Here is a 14,510-nt window from a genome sequence, read left to right as displayed (position 1 = left end):
AGACATGGGTTGACCCATGATATATGGTCGACCCATGAGGTTGTTTTTTCTATTTAGTTGTTTATTCCTATTCCTAGCTATACTATGTTGCCTAGTCAGCTAGTTAGAGTTAGAGTTCTAATTGTAATTGGTTTCTTATGGATTTACTATTATAAATAAATCGTGGAGGGCTCATTGCTCTACACAAGCCATTATTATCATTATTTCTTCATGGTATCAAAGCTGAAAACGATACCTGAGAGATAATTCTCACATCCCAATATCGATCTCTCTATTTGAGATTGAATTCTGCTCCCACTCATCTTCCCCTTCCTAAAACCCTAAACCCACCGAAACCCTAAAGCCTTCTCTCTTCTCTTCTTCTTCTTTTATGGAGGCGGTACTTTGAGGTGATCTCATAATGATCTAGTACCTGCCCATAATCTTACCTCCTTTCGTGTATTCTTTTTTTTATGATCTCCAACAATCGTGAGATCCATGTCTGAAGATTGAAGTTCTGCGGTTTATTTGAAGACCTGCAGATTTTTTTATGAAGCTCTGCAGTTTATTTGAAGACCTGCAGATTTGTTGAAGCTCTGCAGCTTATTTATATTTGAAGACCTGCAGATTTTTTTTATGAAGACCTGCAGCTTTATTTGAAGACCTGCAATTTTTTATTCGAGGACCAGCAGATTTTTGAAGCCCTGCAATTTTTTCAAAGACCTGCAGATTATTCAAAAAAAACCTGCAGGTATTTTTTCTTGTTGCAGACCTGCGGCCACAACAGATTTTTTTTGTTTCTGCAGTTCTCGGTTTCCAGCATTCCTGCAGATTTTTTGTTCTTCTCAGTTTTTCTGCACTATACATAAGCAGAACCAGTATTCCATCACAAGCTGAGATTTTTTTTGCAGAAATCGATTTCTGCACTTTTTTGGAATCGATATCTGCAATTTTCTTGGCTGTTTTTGGATTTTTTTGTGATCAATATGCCTGATTCAGAAGTCTCTACAGTGGCCACTGGTCAAACTACTGCACAAGGGAATCATCATGATTATCCCTCTTTTCCAGTCAGCCCAGTGAAGCTCGATGGCACCAATTATTTACTCTGGTCCACATCAGTTTTTCTCTCCATTGATGCAAGGGGTTATAAGGGATATATCTATGGTACCACTGTCAAGCCAAGTGAGGCTGGTTCATTACAAGACAAGTGGAGTTCAAGTAACTCTCTTGTTATGTCTTTTCTTCTCAGTGCAATGACTCCTTCCATTGCCCGTAGCTATACACTACTTGATTCAGCAGCAAAAATTTGGAAAGCTGCTAAGGGTACCTATTCCCAGGTAGGGAATGATGCACAAGTTTATGATATTCAACGGAAAATTCATGCAACCAAACAGGGTGAACTGACCTTATCCGAATATTACTGTGAACTCTGTAGTCTGTGGCAGGAGCTTGACTATTATGATAACTTTCAGCTTGATTGTCCTTCTGATATTACCAAATTTCAGTTTAGGGAGGACAAATTCAGAGTATACACTTTTTTGACTGGCCTTAATGTGGAATATGATCAGCTTCAGTCTCAAGTTCTGAGCCGTTCACCTTTTCCCACTTTGGAGCAAGCCTACTCTTTGATACAATTGGAAGATACTCGTCGTTCCACCATGTTACCAACTACACAGCCAGAGAGATCTGCTTTAATTTCCTCTGGGGGTGGCTCTTCTAATACTGGTACCCGTTCCTCATCTGAGAAGGAACCTCTTAAGTGTACCCATTGTGGAAAAGAACGACATACTGTGGATTATTTCTGGAAGTTGCATGGTCGGCCATCTGATTCATCTGATGGTCATGGTGGTGGTCGCGGTCGGGGCCGTGGTCGTGGTCGGGGTGGTCGTGGTGGCACACAGGCTCACCTTTCTGAAGCTACTGAAAGAGCCCCTACTACTACCCTTTCTGCAGAGGAACTTGCTATTTTTCGTCGCATGATGACAAACTTTGGATCTCTTGCATCTTCATCTGCATCTGCCTCTACCTCGACTGTGGTTCCCTCTTCTGAATCCAACCTTGTTTTGTCCAAACCAGGTATTTCTTTTGCTGGTCAATGTGCTTCGGCATTATCTCATCCTTGGATAATTGATTCAGGAGCTACTGACCACATGACTGGTACATCTAATTTGTTTTTTCGTTATTCTCCTTGTTCAGGCAAAGATAAAATTAAAATAGGCGATGGTTCTCTTTCCTCTGTATCTGGGAAGGGGGCCATCCATTGCTCTCCTTCTTTATCTTTGTCCTCTGTTTTGCATGTCCCTAAGCTAACTTCTAATTTGCTTTCTATCCGAAGTTTAACCTCTGATCTAAATTGTAAAGCTATTTTTTATCCTTCACATTGTGTCTTTCAGGACTTAGGGACAGGAAAAACGATTGGACCTGGTAAAATGCGTGGTGGCCTTTATTTGCTTGACGATGATCTTATCTCTGGTACTGCTGCTACTAAGTCTGGACAGGCTCTTACTACTACTTCCGCTGACCATCATTTATCTGAACTGCATCGTTGGCATCGTCGATTGGGCCATCCACCTTTAGGAACATTAGCTGAGATTTTTCCTATTTTATTTCAGCATTGTAATCCTCGCTCTTTATTATGTGAGGCTTGTGTTTTTGCAAAACAAACTCGTTCTGTTTATTCTAGTTCCAATAAAAGATGTTTTAAACCATTTTCTATGATTCATTCTGATGTCTGGGGTCCCTCACGTACATCTTCTATTTCTGGTTTTAAGTGGTTTGTCACCTTTATTGATTGTCACACACGCACCACCTGGGTTTATTTAATGCGACACAAAAGTGAAGTGTTCTCTTGTTTTAAAGTTTTTTATAGCTTGATTCAAACTCAGTTCCAGGCCACCATTCGAACTCTCCGGAGTGACAATGGTCGTGAATATTTCGATGGAGCATTTCAGTTATTTCTTGCTACTCAAGGTATTATTCATCAAACCAGTTGCGTTGAAACTCCACCCCAAAATGGAGCGGCTGAACACAAAAATAGACATCTCCTTGATGTGGCTCGCTCTATTATATTTGAGATGCATGTCCCTTCTCATTTTTGGGGTGAGGCTGTTTTAATGGCTGCTTACCTTATCAACAGATTGCCCTCTCAGGTCCTTGACTACAGGTCCCCTCTTGATCTTTTAAAGGGGTCTTCTTCATATATTATTCCGCCCAAGATTTTCGAGTGTGTTTGTTTTGTTAGGAATCACTATGCCCATGGTAAGCTTGATCCTCGTGGTCTCCGCTGCATTTTCATTGGTTATTCTCAAATCAAAAAGGGTATAAGTGTTATCACCCTACCTCTCGTCGTGTTTTTGTTTCCATGGATGTCGTTTTTCATGAGGCTGTGGCTTTCTTTCCCTCCTCGGCACCTCTTCAGGGGGAGTCTACACCTACTCTAGAAGATGTGTCGGTTACTATTCCACCTCCTCTAGATGAACCCATTGATGGTTACCATGTACCTTTAGATGATGATGTCCAGGGGGAGCAGCAGGTATAGCCAAAGAAAGACTTTAATCAACAGTATTATAGAAAAAAAAAAAGGGCAAAGACAGCCCACCACTGCAGTATTACCACACCAAGAGTTCTCCTCTGAACCAGGACCGAATGACACTTCCTCTGGTAATATCTCTGATCCTTTAGATCCTTCTCCTATTATTTCTGATCTATCACTTGACCTACCCATTGCCCTCAGGAAGGGAAAAAGATCTTGTACGCAACATCCAATTTCACAGGTTGTTTCGTATGAGTTTTTATCCCCCTCATTTCATGCTTTTGTTTTCTCTTTATCCTCTGTTTCTATACCACAGACTTGGCAGGAGGCATTTGCAGATACTAGGTGGAAAGAGGCCATGGTCGAAGAAATGCAAGCTCTTAAGAAGAGTGGTACATGGGATCTTGTCACACTTCCACCACAGAAGAAGACTGTTGGCTGCAAGTAGGTATTTGTAATTAAACAGAAAGCTGATGGAACTGTTGACCGTTTTAAAGCAAGGCTGGTTGCTCGCGGATTTACGCAGACATATGGGATAGATTATTTGGAAACTTTTGCACCGGTTGCCAAAATGAATACTATCAGGGTAATTCTCTCTTGTGCTATGAACTTAGGACGGAGTCTGCAGCAACTTGATGTTAAAAATGCCTTCCTCCATGGTGAATTAGAGGAAGAATTATATATGGATGTTCCTCCTGGGTTCTCATCTGCTGCAACTCACGGCAAGGTTTGTAAACTTAAGCGTGCTTTGTATGGCCTGCAACAATCACCACGTGCATGGTTTGGTCGCTTTCAGACGGCAATGTTGACATTCGGTTATAAACAAAGCAACGCAGACCACACCTTATTCATCAAGAAATCAGACAGCATTATAACTCTCCTCATAGTATATGTTGATGATATAGTTGTAACTGGAAATAACCCTGCTGAAATTTCCAAGTTGAAGACATATTTGGCCAAGGAATTTGAGATCAAGGATCTAGGCATACTTCGCTACTTTCTAGGGATTGAAGTGGCTCATTCTTCTCAAGGGCTATTCTTATCTCAACGCAAGTATACTCTAGATGTTCTGTCTGAAACTGGCATGTTAGGCTGTTCTCCTGTTGATACGCCTATTGAGGCAAATGCTAGTTTCCGAGACACTGATGGTGAACTAGTAGACAAAGGGAGATATCAGAGGTTAGTCAGGCGACTCATTTATTTATCTCACACTCGGCCTGACATTGCCTATGCGGTGAGTCTTATCAGTCAATTTATGCATGACCCTCGGTCTAATCATATGGAAGCAATACTCAGGATTTTACGATACTTGAAGTCAGCACCTAGTAAAGGTGTGTTATTATCCCGTCATGATCATCTACAGATTGAGGCTTACACTGATTCAGACTGGACTGGTTCCCCTGATCGAAAATCCACCACAGGTTACTATACATTTGTGGGTGGAAATTGTGTTACATGGCGCAACAAGAAGCAAACAGTAGTGGCCCGTTCAAGTGCAGAGGCTGAATTTAGAGTTATGGCTCTTGGTATTGTGAACTATTGTGGCTCAAAACCTTGTTACAAGATTTGAGCATTCCTAATACTCTACTTCTGCGACTCTACTGTGATAGCAAATCAGCAATAAGTATTGCCCATAATCCAGTGCAGCATGATAGGACGAAACATATTGAAATTGACCGTCATTTTATCAAGGGGAATCAGGATAATGGGACTATTTGCGTTCCTTATGTGCAATCTGGAGACCAGTTGGCTGATGTGTTCACAAAAGGATTAAGTGGAAAAGTTTTTCAACCTCTAGTGTGCAAGTTGGGCATGACAGATATTTATGCACCAACTTGAGGGGGAGCGTTGGAATATGGGCTTTCTGTGAGACATGGGTCGACCCATGAGGTTGTTTTTTCTATTTAGTTGTTTATTCCTATTCCTAGCTATATTATGTTGCCTAGTCAGCTAGTTAGAGTTAGAGTTCTAATTGTAATTGGTTTCTTATGGATTTACTATTATAAATAAATCGTGGAGGGCTCATTGCTCTACACAAGCCATTATTATCATTATTTCTTCAATCATGTTATCATATCTAAGTGATTGGAGTCAAACGCATAATTTTATTTAAATTTAAAGGACTTGTCATAGGATAGTATTAAGGATAGTTCAAGTGTGTTTTAGGCAAGATAGGATAAGTATTTTGGGCTTAGGAAAGTTCTCTAGTTCCAATCGAATTTATATATCTATCAATTTCTGTTTTGGAGCCTTAAGCAAATAAGTCAAGGTAGGAATAAGGAAAAAAGGGTTCTTATATGTGGGGTTATATCTATTCACCTTGCAATCAGATTTCATTCAGTTATGGTCATGGAATGGATTTACACGTTTGAGAGGAGTGATCTTTTTTCCTTCTAGGGTTGGTGATCAAACCTAAAACACTGTTCATGGTGACTCATGCCATGTTTTTCTCTCGATTCTGTGCAACTTTGAATGACGGAAAGTTCTCTATTCTGATTGTCCTATATCCTCACTGCTTTTAGTTCTTTCAATTAACGGATTCCAATTATTCTACTCTCTTCAAACTGGTTTGCTGAGTTCAAGCTAGAATTTTAGATCTGGAATTATGCTTTGTTTCTGAATTTCCTTTTTTTTTTAAATTTTTTATAAACGTAGTTTCATATTTTGGTTGAGAAACCTACTTCTGAAATATATTTTCTGATTGTAGCCCTGTTTTCAGAACTAAAATATAGCCTAGGTTCCTGGCCTCAGTTTACTCTATTATTGGGGGCACATAACCAAAAGGTATCCAAATTATCTAACATCAGACTCATAATTCAGATTTCAGATTAAAGCTAAGAGGTAAAAATCCAAGCAAGAAGAGAAAATCAATGTAAATATAAAAAAGAGTACGAAGAAATTGTATGAGATTGATAATGAATGGAATCAACATTGCAAAGATAGCTAACATCGATAATATTTCATACAAGACAAAAAGAAATGGGAAGCAGTTGAGGGTGGGCCTCGGCGCAACGGTAAGGTTACTCTATTGCAACCTGGTGGTCGCGGGTTCGAACAAGGAAACAACCTCTCCACAAAAAGTGGGGGTAAGGCTGCGTACATATGCCCCTCCCCAGGATGCTGCAGTAGCAGGAGCCTCGGGCACTGGGCATAGATCTAAATCTTGGTCGAAACTGACCGAAATGTCCGAGTTGTCTCAGTTTCGGGCCTGACCTCGACGAAACCCAGGGAGGCCCAGGGTCAAAACCCAGTGTCGAAACCTCGAAACAAGATCCAGCATGTCTCAGTTTTAGGTCTGACCGAAACCATGTCGAAACCGAGATCTCGATCCTTGGCACTGGGTACACCCCTTTTAAAGAAATGGGAAGCAGTTAGCCTGCTACATACCAAAATGAAGCAGGAAGGGTAAAATAGTTCTTTTAATTCTTAGTTTTCTAAAAGCTAGTGATCCTGAACACTAACAAACAGAATGTACCTGCATTTTGTGGCAACAGGTGGTTATTTGAATTCTCTAGTCCCGCAGCATTTCCACTATAATTCAGATTATGTTTTTTGTATTCTGATCCATGTAGTAAAACTTCAAACTCATCCTGTTTGGATCCCTTCACTTCAGAATCTAGGAATCCTGAATCCTTTGACTTCTCCTTCTGAGTGCAGTATGAAGAAAGTTCCTCTGCAAAGTCATCATCACCCAAACTTAACTGCTCCTGAAGCCTTCGCAGTGCATGGTTGACCTCAGGCTCAGATGAACTACTAAACTCTCCTGATCTCTCCATTATATCCAAGGGATCCAGCTCAGTACTCCTGATAACCGACTCAGAACTGACTTCCACAGATCCTCGACTAATGGAACTGCGAGATGGTTCATACAATTCACTAGTTCCAGAAAATGAGCCAGGATTTTGGGCAGAATAAGGACTGGTACTCTGACTTGGAGTAGAAGGCAGGCCTGGTGAAAGGTAAGAGCCTGATCCAGCATTGTGCCTTCCCTGTAAACACATTAAATGAACCTAGAATTGTAACATAGCAACTCAGGGTATGTACTAATCACCACCTTTTATAGAAAAAACTAGCAGATAGAAAGCATCAAAAGAAGTAACAACCAGTAAATAAAGATAAGAGCTACACCAAGAAAATGTCAGTCAAGGTTCATAGGAAGGACATTTAGTAAGAACATTTCACATTCACCCCAAAAACAAAAAACGTTCACAACACTGAATGGGCAACCAAAATCAGGTGGCGATGAAGTATAGCGTAATTTAATTTTGGTCAAGACAGCTTTATATCATGTGAGAATCTCTGAGGAACAACATGATCCATCCTTTTTCCATAGTACTTAACATATCTTGGTCCATTTGGGAGGAATGAAACGGAAAAACATTTGAGGTGTACAGCTGGGGAAAAAGTAGGGAATAAAGTGAAAAAAATCTACTACTTTGGTGTTCAAATGAACCCTTGTGTTTCAAAGTATCCAGTATGCTACATTAGAAAACAATGGGACATGATTGTTTCTAATGTTTCTTCCATTGTATAAATTTTTGTACAGTACCACTTTTTTATGTGAGTCAGTATACACTTTATTTTTTGCACATGGACCCTTGGACCTTCCCTATATTCATTTAACAAAGATGAAAAAATCAAATTGAAAGGGTAAAAAAAATGGTCTACAGTCTAGAAGCAATTTCTAATCAAACTTGACAGAAAACTTTGCCCGTTACTTAGATAATGAGATAAGGGATAGCCAAAAATGACTATGGGAGAAGTGGTGAGATTACACATGCATGGCTTAAGATTAACAACAAATATAGCCCTAAATAGAGTTGAATGGTGAAATAGGATTCATGGAGCCAACCCCATTCAGTTGGGATAACACTTGTTGAGTTTTGTCATGAGTCATAAGTCATAGTAATCTTCCTGATAAGCCCAAAGACTTAAGAGTCTTGGACTAGATGCATTGGAAACAAATCCAAATACTCAATACCAGCACCAGAAACATCGAACAATTAAAAATAGTGATAATGTAATGCTTCAGATAAGCTTCAGTTCAAGAAAGGTCCACTAGAATCTGATTCCAAATCCTCAATACCAAGTCCAAATTGGAAGACCTCAAATAGCAGTACCGGTGTGCCTTATTTTTATAATATGATGCCTTCAGCTATGCACTCTATACATGTGGAGCAAGGCTATTCCGTTTTTCCACTAATGACAAAGACAATGGATTCTAAAAAGTTTGGAAATTTATCAGGCATTGTCTATCTAGTTTTGATTTTGTAAGTGTTACTGCCACTCTAGTGGTAGTTTGGGTATTCTATAGTACATTACTACCCGGCTAGACATTCATTCTAGCGTGACTTCTTATTCTTCTCTCCCTCTCGGTTTCTCTCTTCTCTTCTTCTCTTCGTAGCTTGGTTGTGGACTGGTTTATCTGTTTTTGGTACTGTAACAGTTTTTACGAGCTCCCATGTGTCCGCAGAAACACCCTACACCAACAAATGTGAGGGAAAAGATTTTATAAACTCTGAGTCATGTTGGGGGGGAAGAAGATGCGGCCACAATCATCTTAGCAGATATTAGTTATTCCATTCCTTTTTGTTTTGCTTTGATTCTTATTTGTAATTCATTTTGAGCCCAAACATGCTTTCTTCAATATTCCCTAATTTTTCTTAGGATGCAAAAATGTATAAGAAAGGAATATTCTCTGAAGTTCTAGTGAAAATTTTCACTCTTTCGAATATTTACAAAATATTTCCATATTAGAAATTTCTTGTGCATTGGAGGTCAACCTTGGAAACCAGAGGCTTTAAGATTAGTAGAATGAAGACGGAGCATATGATGTGCAATTTAATCACACTGAGAGATACTGATACGGTGCGAATTGAGGAAAGAGAGATACCATAAAGTAACTATTTTAGATATCTGGGACCAATCATAAATAAAGAAGGTGACATAGTGATGCAGATTCATCACCAAATAGGGCTTGTTTCATTGGGAATAAGTCTAGGGTTGAGTTACATACATGTTGGGCCTTTGATCCCATGGGCTTCTAATGTAATAGGCCACTTTTATGGGCCTAAAATATGGGTATATAGGTTGCATACGGGATTAGCCCAATACCTAATTTATTTTTATATTTTTTAATTGAACCGGTTCAAATTGGTTGCATCCAATTGGTTCAATTTAAGTGATCATGTGACTTGGTTAAGTGGTCATGTGACAATTTAAGTGGTCATGTGATGTAAGTTGGGCTAGATTAGGACTCTATAAGTCTAGCCATGTTTTGAGTCTATTTCCTTTAGTATTCTAGTTTCCTAGTCAGTTTAAGTTACCTAATAGGTTAGGGATAGGGTTAGGCCATTCATTTTTAGTGTCTAAGTCTATTTTTGAGTCTTCTATATAAGTTTGTAAGGGAGGCCAGCATTGAATACGAATTTTGATTAATAAAAACTCAGTTTTATGCTTGCTGCCTTTGTTGCTGCTATTGCTCCCTTGTGTGAGTGTTGCCTTGTGGATCTCAAGGTGCTAGGGTGAGTGGACTCCTGCGATTCCTTGCGTCTGTCCAGTACCAGGAGGTTCTTCTTCTTCTTCAATCGAGCTTCTTCAAGCTGCTACTGCTGCCTTTGAAGGAGATCAAACCAGTAAGTAATCTTAGTTCCCTACATATATTCTTCCCCTCTTCATCCTCTAACCTAATCCACACGCCCCTCCATCCATCAAACCCTAATTTCCATTAAACTTGAAATTCAATTTTGTCCAGAATTGCAGTAAACTTAACCAAATCCAATTATTTTTATCCCATAATGACCTCCTAGCCCTGCATATTAAAGCCATATAAGACCCATTCCCACATTCCCATCCTAAACCCTAGAATTAACCTAAAACCTAGTGTTGTCCATTCAAACCAACAACCCCTTTTGCTATTGATCCTGTTAGCTGGCTCCTAGTAGGTCTCCTACCTACCTAGGACTACATAACATAGAGGATGATGTTTCACAGAGAATTAAAGTGGGATGGATGAAATGGAGAGGCGCATCCGGAGTGCTATGTGACCGAAGTATTTCTTTAAAGCTTAAAGGAAAGTTCTATAGGACTATTGTTCAACTGCCATGATGTATGGAGCAGAATGTTAGGCAGTTAAGAAGTGTCATATTGATAAGCTTTGTGTAGCAGAGATGAGGATGTTAAGATGGATGTGTGGAAAAACAAGGAAGGATAAAGTAAAGAATGAACATATAAGATCGGACTTGGGAGTTGCCCAGATCAATGACAAGCTCCAAGAGAGTTGTTTAAGTTGGTATGGTCATATTCAACGGAGGCCTAGGGACACCCCAATAAGGAGGAGTGATATGATTCTGATTGAAGGAGCTAAAAGAGCTAGGGGTAGACCTGAAATGACCATAGGAGAAGTGATGAGGAAGGATATGCATAGTCTAGGTCTTGTACCAAGTATGACCTCAGACAGAGCCTATTGGAGGGCAAGGATCCGTGTCGCAGACCCCATTTAGCTGAGAATATCCTAACATATTGAGTTGTGCCGCCTCTTTCCTCTTACTATATTTCATCTTTCATCTTTCTTTTTTCTATTTATTTCAGCAGCAATAAGATAAGTGGCACACAAGACAATCCATATTGCTCAAGTTGCCCTAACATCACCTGAGTTTAATGAAAATTTACAAAAGAAAAGGTCAGTACATGGTGAATTATCAATTTCAATGAGATCAGATAATAGAGCTGTCACACATGATTTGCCCTGCCCATAATCAGGCATGAGTAGCGTACCTCACTGACTTCTCTATAATGAACAAGAACGATGTGCTCATACGCCCTGCAAAGAAAATACTATATGAGGGCAAAGGTGAATATCTGGAATACTCGTCATAAGTTATTCTTAAGGTTATTTCTTTATAGTAACTGCAGAATCTAATGAACTAGATTGAGTGATACGATTCCATTGCTTTAGCACTTACTTATTTTTCACATTTGAAGCTACTAAACTTACAATTTACAATTCCACAGAATATTGAATAAAACCCAAAATGAATTCTTATTAGTGTTGTTTCAGATTTAACTCAGTCCTACCCTCAACAGTATTTAAAAAAAAAACAAAAACAAAAAAAGAAACGCAAATATCTGAATCAGAGTGCATTTAGAAACTTCAAATCTTAAGTACAGAGGCATAAACATAAGAAAACTGATGCACTCAATCTACCCAATTATATTTTCAATTTTTGACAATTAACAATTTATTCATGAAAGGAGAATAGCAATGCACAGGAGGAGTACACAGTTATAAAATCCTACCAAAAATACAAAGGCTCACAAAGCCATCCCATAACAATTACTATAACACTCACAGAAATTGCCACTCCCAAAGGAATATCTTCTCCAAAACAAATTCTCAGTCACACAACATGTTGCCTTGCCAATTCTCAACAGTTTCATTAGCACTTCTTAACAACTATTTGAAAAGAATATCCAGCTGGGAAGCATAATATGTGGATGGGCCTTATAACCTGGGCTTATCACCAAGGTTCCTCTGTAATATTCTTCATCCACCCAATTAAATTCTTTGAATCAACTTCAAATATTATAGAAATCCATCCCTACTCAATCAAAAATTGGAACCCTGGGAATTCAGTTCTGCATTTGTGGAGTCTCCTTCACCAATTGAACCAGAAAGAGCACTTACAACATTTCAATGCCACAGTTCAATCACGTTCACAATGGACCACAGTTTCCTAAGAAACACCCATTCACATTTAGTTAAGTCATTCCTTTAGAAGGAGGTTACCATTCAATTCCCCTCCTATCCAATCTTTTCCTTGCAAATATCAAGAGGCCCCAATCTCTAAGCAACTGATCTGCTGGGATGCCTCTGAATATGTCATCTGCCAGTGCCCCATGTGCACCTTGCATTTGATTTTATCAACGACCTCCATAAATTCAGACTAACAATCTTGGAAGAAAATATATTAACGTTCTTTTTCTTTTGATAAATGAAGTGATATGCACATTTTACGCTTAAGACTTAGAGCTCAACAAATCATTGATAGGTCAGTAGGTAGTCCAGGGGTATCCATGCCAGTTGACGAGTAAAAAAAGGGCGTACCCAGTGCACAAGGCGAGCAGAGTCATAATGTACGCAGTCTTACCCCTGCTTTCGCAGAGAGGCTGTTTCCAGACTTGAACCCGTGACCTCTTGGTCACAATGGAGCAACCTTACCTTGCACCAAGGCCCACCCTCTTAACCAGTTGATAAGTATTTCCAATTAATATCAGTACACATTATCTCTTAACTATCACTCTTTATATTATACCACTTTGAAGTCGATCCTCAATGATAATCAACATACATCATCAAAGGAATCATGCCACTTAAATGAATTCCATCATCAGGAACTCTTCTATAATGGTTTTATGCAAATTTTGTTTTCTCTTATTTTCCTTGTTGACCATAAAAGCGGAGAAAGGATGACCAATGAAGAAGTAAAGCAAATTAAATGCATCAATAATAGATAATGGATTAATGAAAGGTTGGTGCAAAAGATAGAAATTTGAGAACTTTAAAAATCCTTGCATTAACAAGTGTCTGTTAGGAAGGAGGAAAAAGAAAGAAAGAAAGAAAAAACCAGAGTTTTTGTATCTAGTAACTCAGGTTTATGTAATTGTAGGTGCAATGGCCTAAATTTCTCCGGGACTGGCGATGGGGGGATTGACATATACATGATGAAAGGAGTAGCCACCTAGGATGAGGGCCTAGGACCCATTAGGGGAGGCTCAATTCCTGGTCAGGGGAAAGAGCCAGGTTTGATTCCACATGGTTTGGTCAGAGGTTCGGGTAAGGGTCAAGTTAAGGAGGTGGGAAGGTGTTAGGCACCCACTCCACCCGGTATAACCGGTCTTTCTACTAGATGCAAAAGTTTGAATATTCTCCCAAATTATATCTCCTATACCAACATGCATGACTAACGCTTAATTGGCTATGCTAACTATATCAAAATGAAATCACATATATTCCTACGCAAGATGCAAGATGAGAAGGTAGACCTTGCAGATTTTGGGGCTACAAAACCAACAAGTCAATTGAATTCAAAAGAAACAAGAATCCCCCCCCCCCTTGGATATATAACAAAGACGAATCAATTTTGGAAAAGCTTAATTGATAGATAACCAATCTAAAGATTCTATGAGATTGACCCAACTGGCTTGTATACAAAAATATATGAATCTATAGATCATATAAACAAATTTAATCACAAAAGGCTATTTTAGGATTACAGTAATCATAAGAAGCAAACTAAACTCCTTCCTCAACCCTTTCCTAAAGATCCACAAACAAAACCACAAAGAATTAAAATCTTCAATGAGCAAACTCAAAAATATATCTTCCACGGCTAACATCAGTAGAGTCTTCAGCGTTGGTACATCTTTTCAATCAAAATGAAGATCCTCTGAAAGAGATCTTGGACACAAAGTATATTCACCTTTTCAATCGGAGACACATTTCTAACACACCACTATTGAATCCTCTTGACCTTTTTTGGCTATAATACCAGGTAGCTTATGTGATTTGGGTTGGGTTTATGATGCTAGAAGGAAAGAAGAAGATAGAAATCGAGAGAGAGCCCCACTTTGCCTCTCCCACGGTATCAGTAGTTTTTATACAAAACTGAGGATGACCAAAATGCCTTCAGTAAGAGAGAGCGAAGATGGGATTCATAAGGATCCTGTAGCAGAACTGAACCTAAAACCTAATCTGTAGCAAGACAACTAGAAGAAGAAGAAAAGAAGAGAGAGTAAAACCGAGAGAGAAAAGAAGACTTCTCACGATTTAGTTAAATTACTAAATCGTGAGAGAGAAGTTTATTTATAATAAAACATTAATGAGTTACAATAGAAAACCCCAAAATATCCTTGAGACATAAAACTAATTAGAACTAACTAAAAGGAACCACAAAAGACATAAATAACCCCAAGCACCTAAATACGATAATCTTAACAC

The 14,510-nt window shown here is 39.0% G+C and overlaps 1 protein-coding gene across 1 annotated transcript in view; it reads right to left on the bottom strand.

Annotated features, from left to right (window-relative positions):
- Positions 1-14,510, bottom strand: part of LOC122656701 (calmodulin-binding transcription activator 4-like) — a 40,195-nt gene that overhangs the window by 12,470 nt on the left and 13,215 nt on the right. Inside the window, exons 5-6 of the mRNA XM_043851316.1 lie at positions 11,288-11,333; positions 6,987-7,500 (exon numbers count right to left, since the gene is read on the bottom strand). Of these exons, the coding sequence (XP_043707251.1) occupies positions 6,987-7,500; positions 11,288-11,333 (560 nt within the window). The remainder of the gene's footprint in view (positions 1-6,986; positions 7,501-11,287; positions 11,334-14,510) is intronic.

Source organism: Telopea speciosissima, chromosome 3, assembly GCF_018873765.1.
Source record: "Telopea speciosissima isolate NSW1024214 ecotype Mountain lineage chromosome 3, Tspe_v1, whole genome shotgun sequence".
NCBI classification, from domain to species: domain Eukaryota; kingdom Viridiplantae; phylum Streptophyta; class Magnoliopsida; order Proteales; family Proteaceae; genus Telopea; species Telopea speciosissima.
Note: the sequence above shows the minus strand (reverse complement) of the source record. Positions and strands in the feature narration are given on the sequence as shown.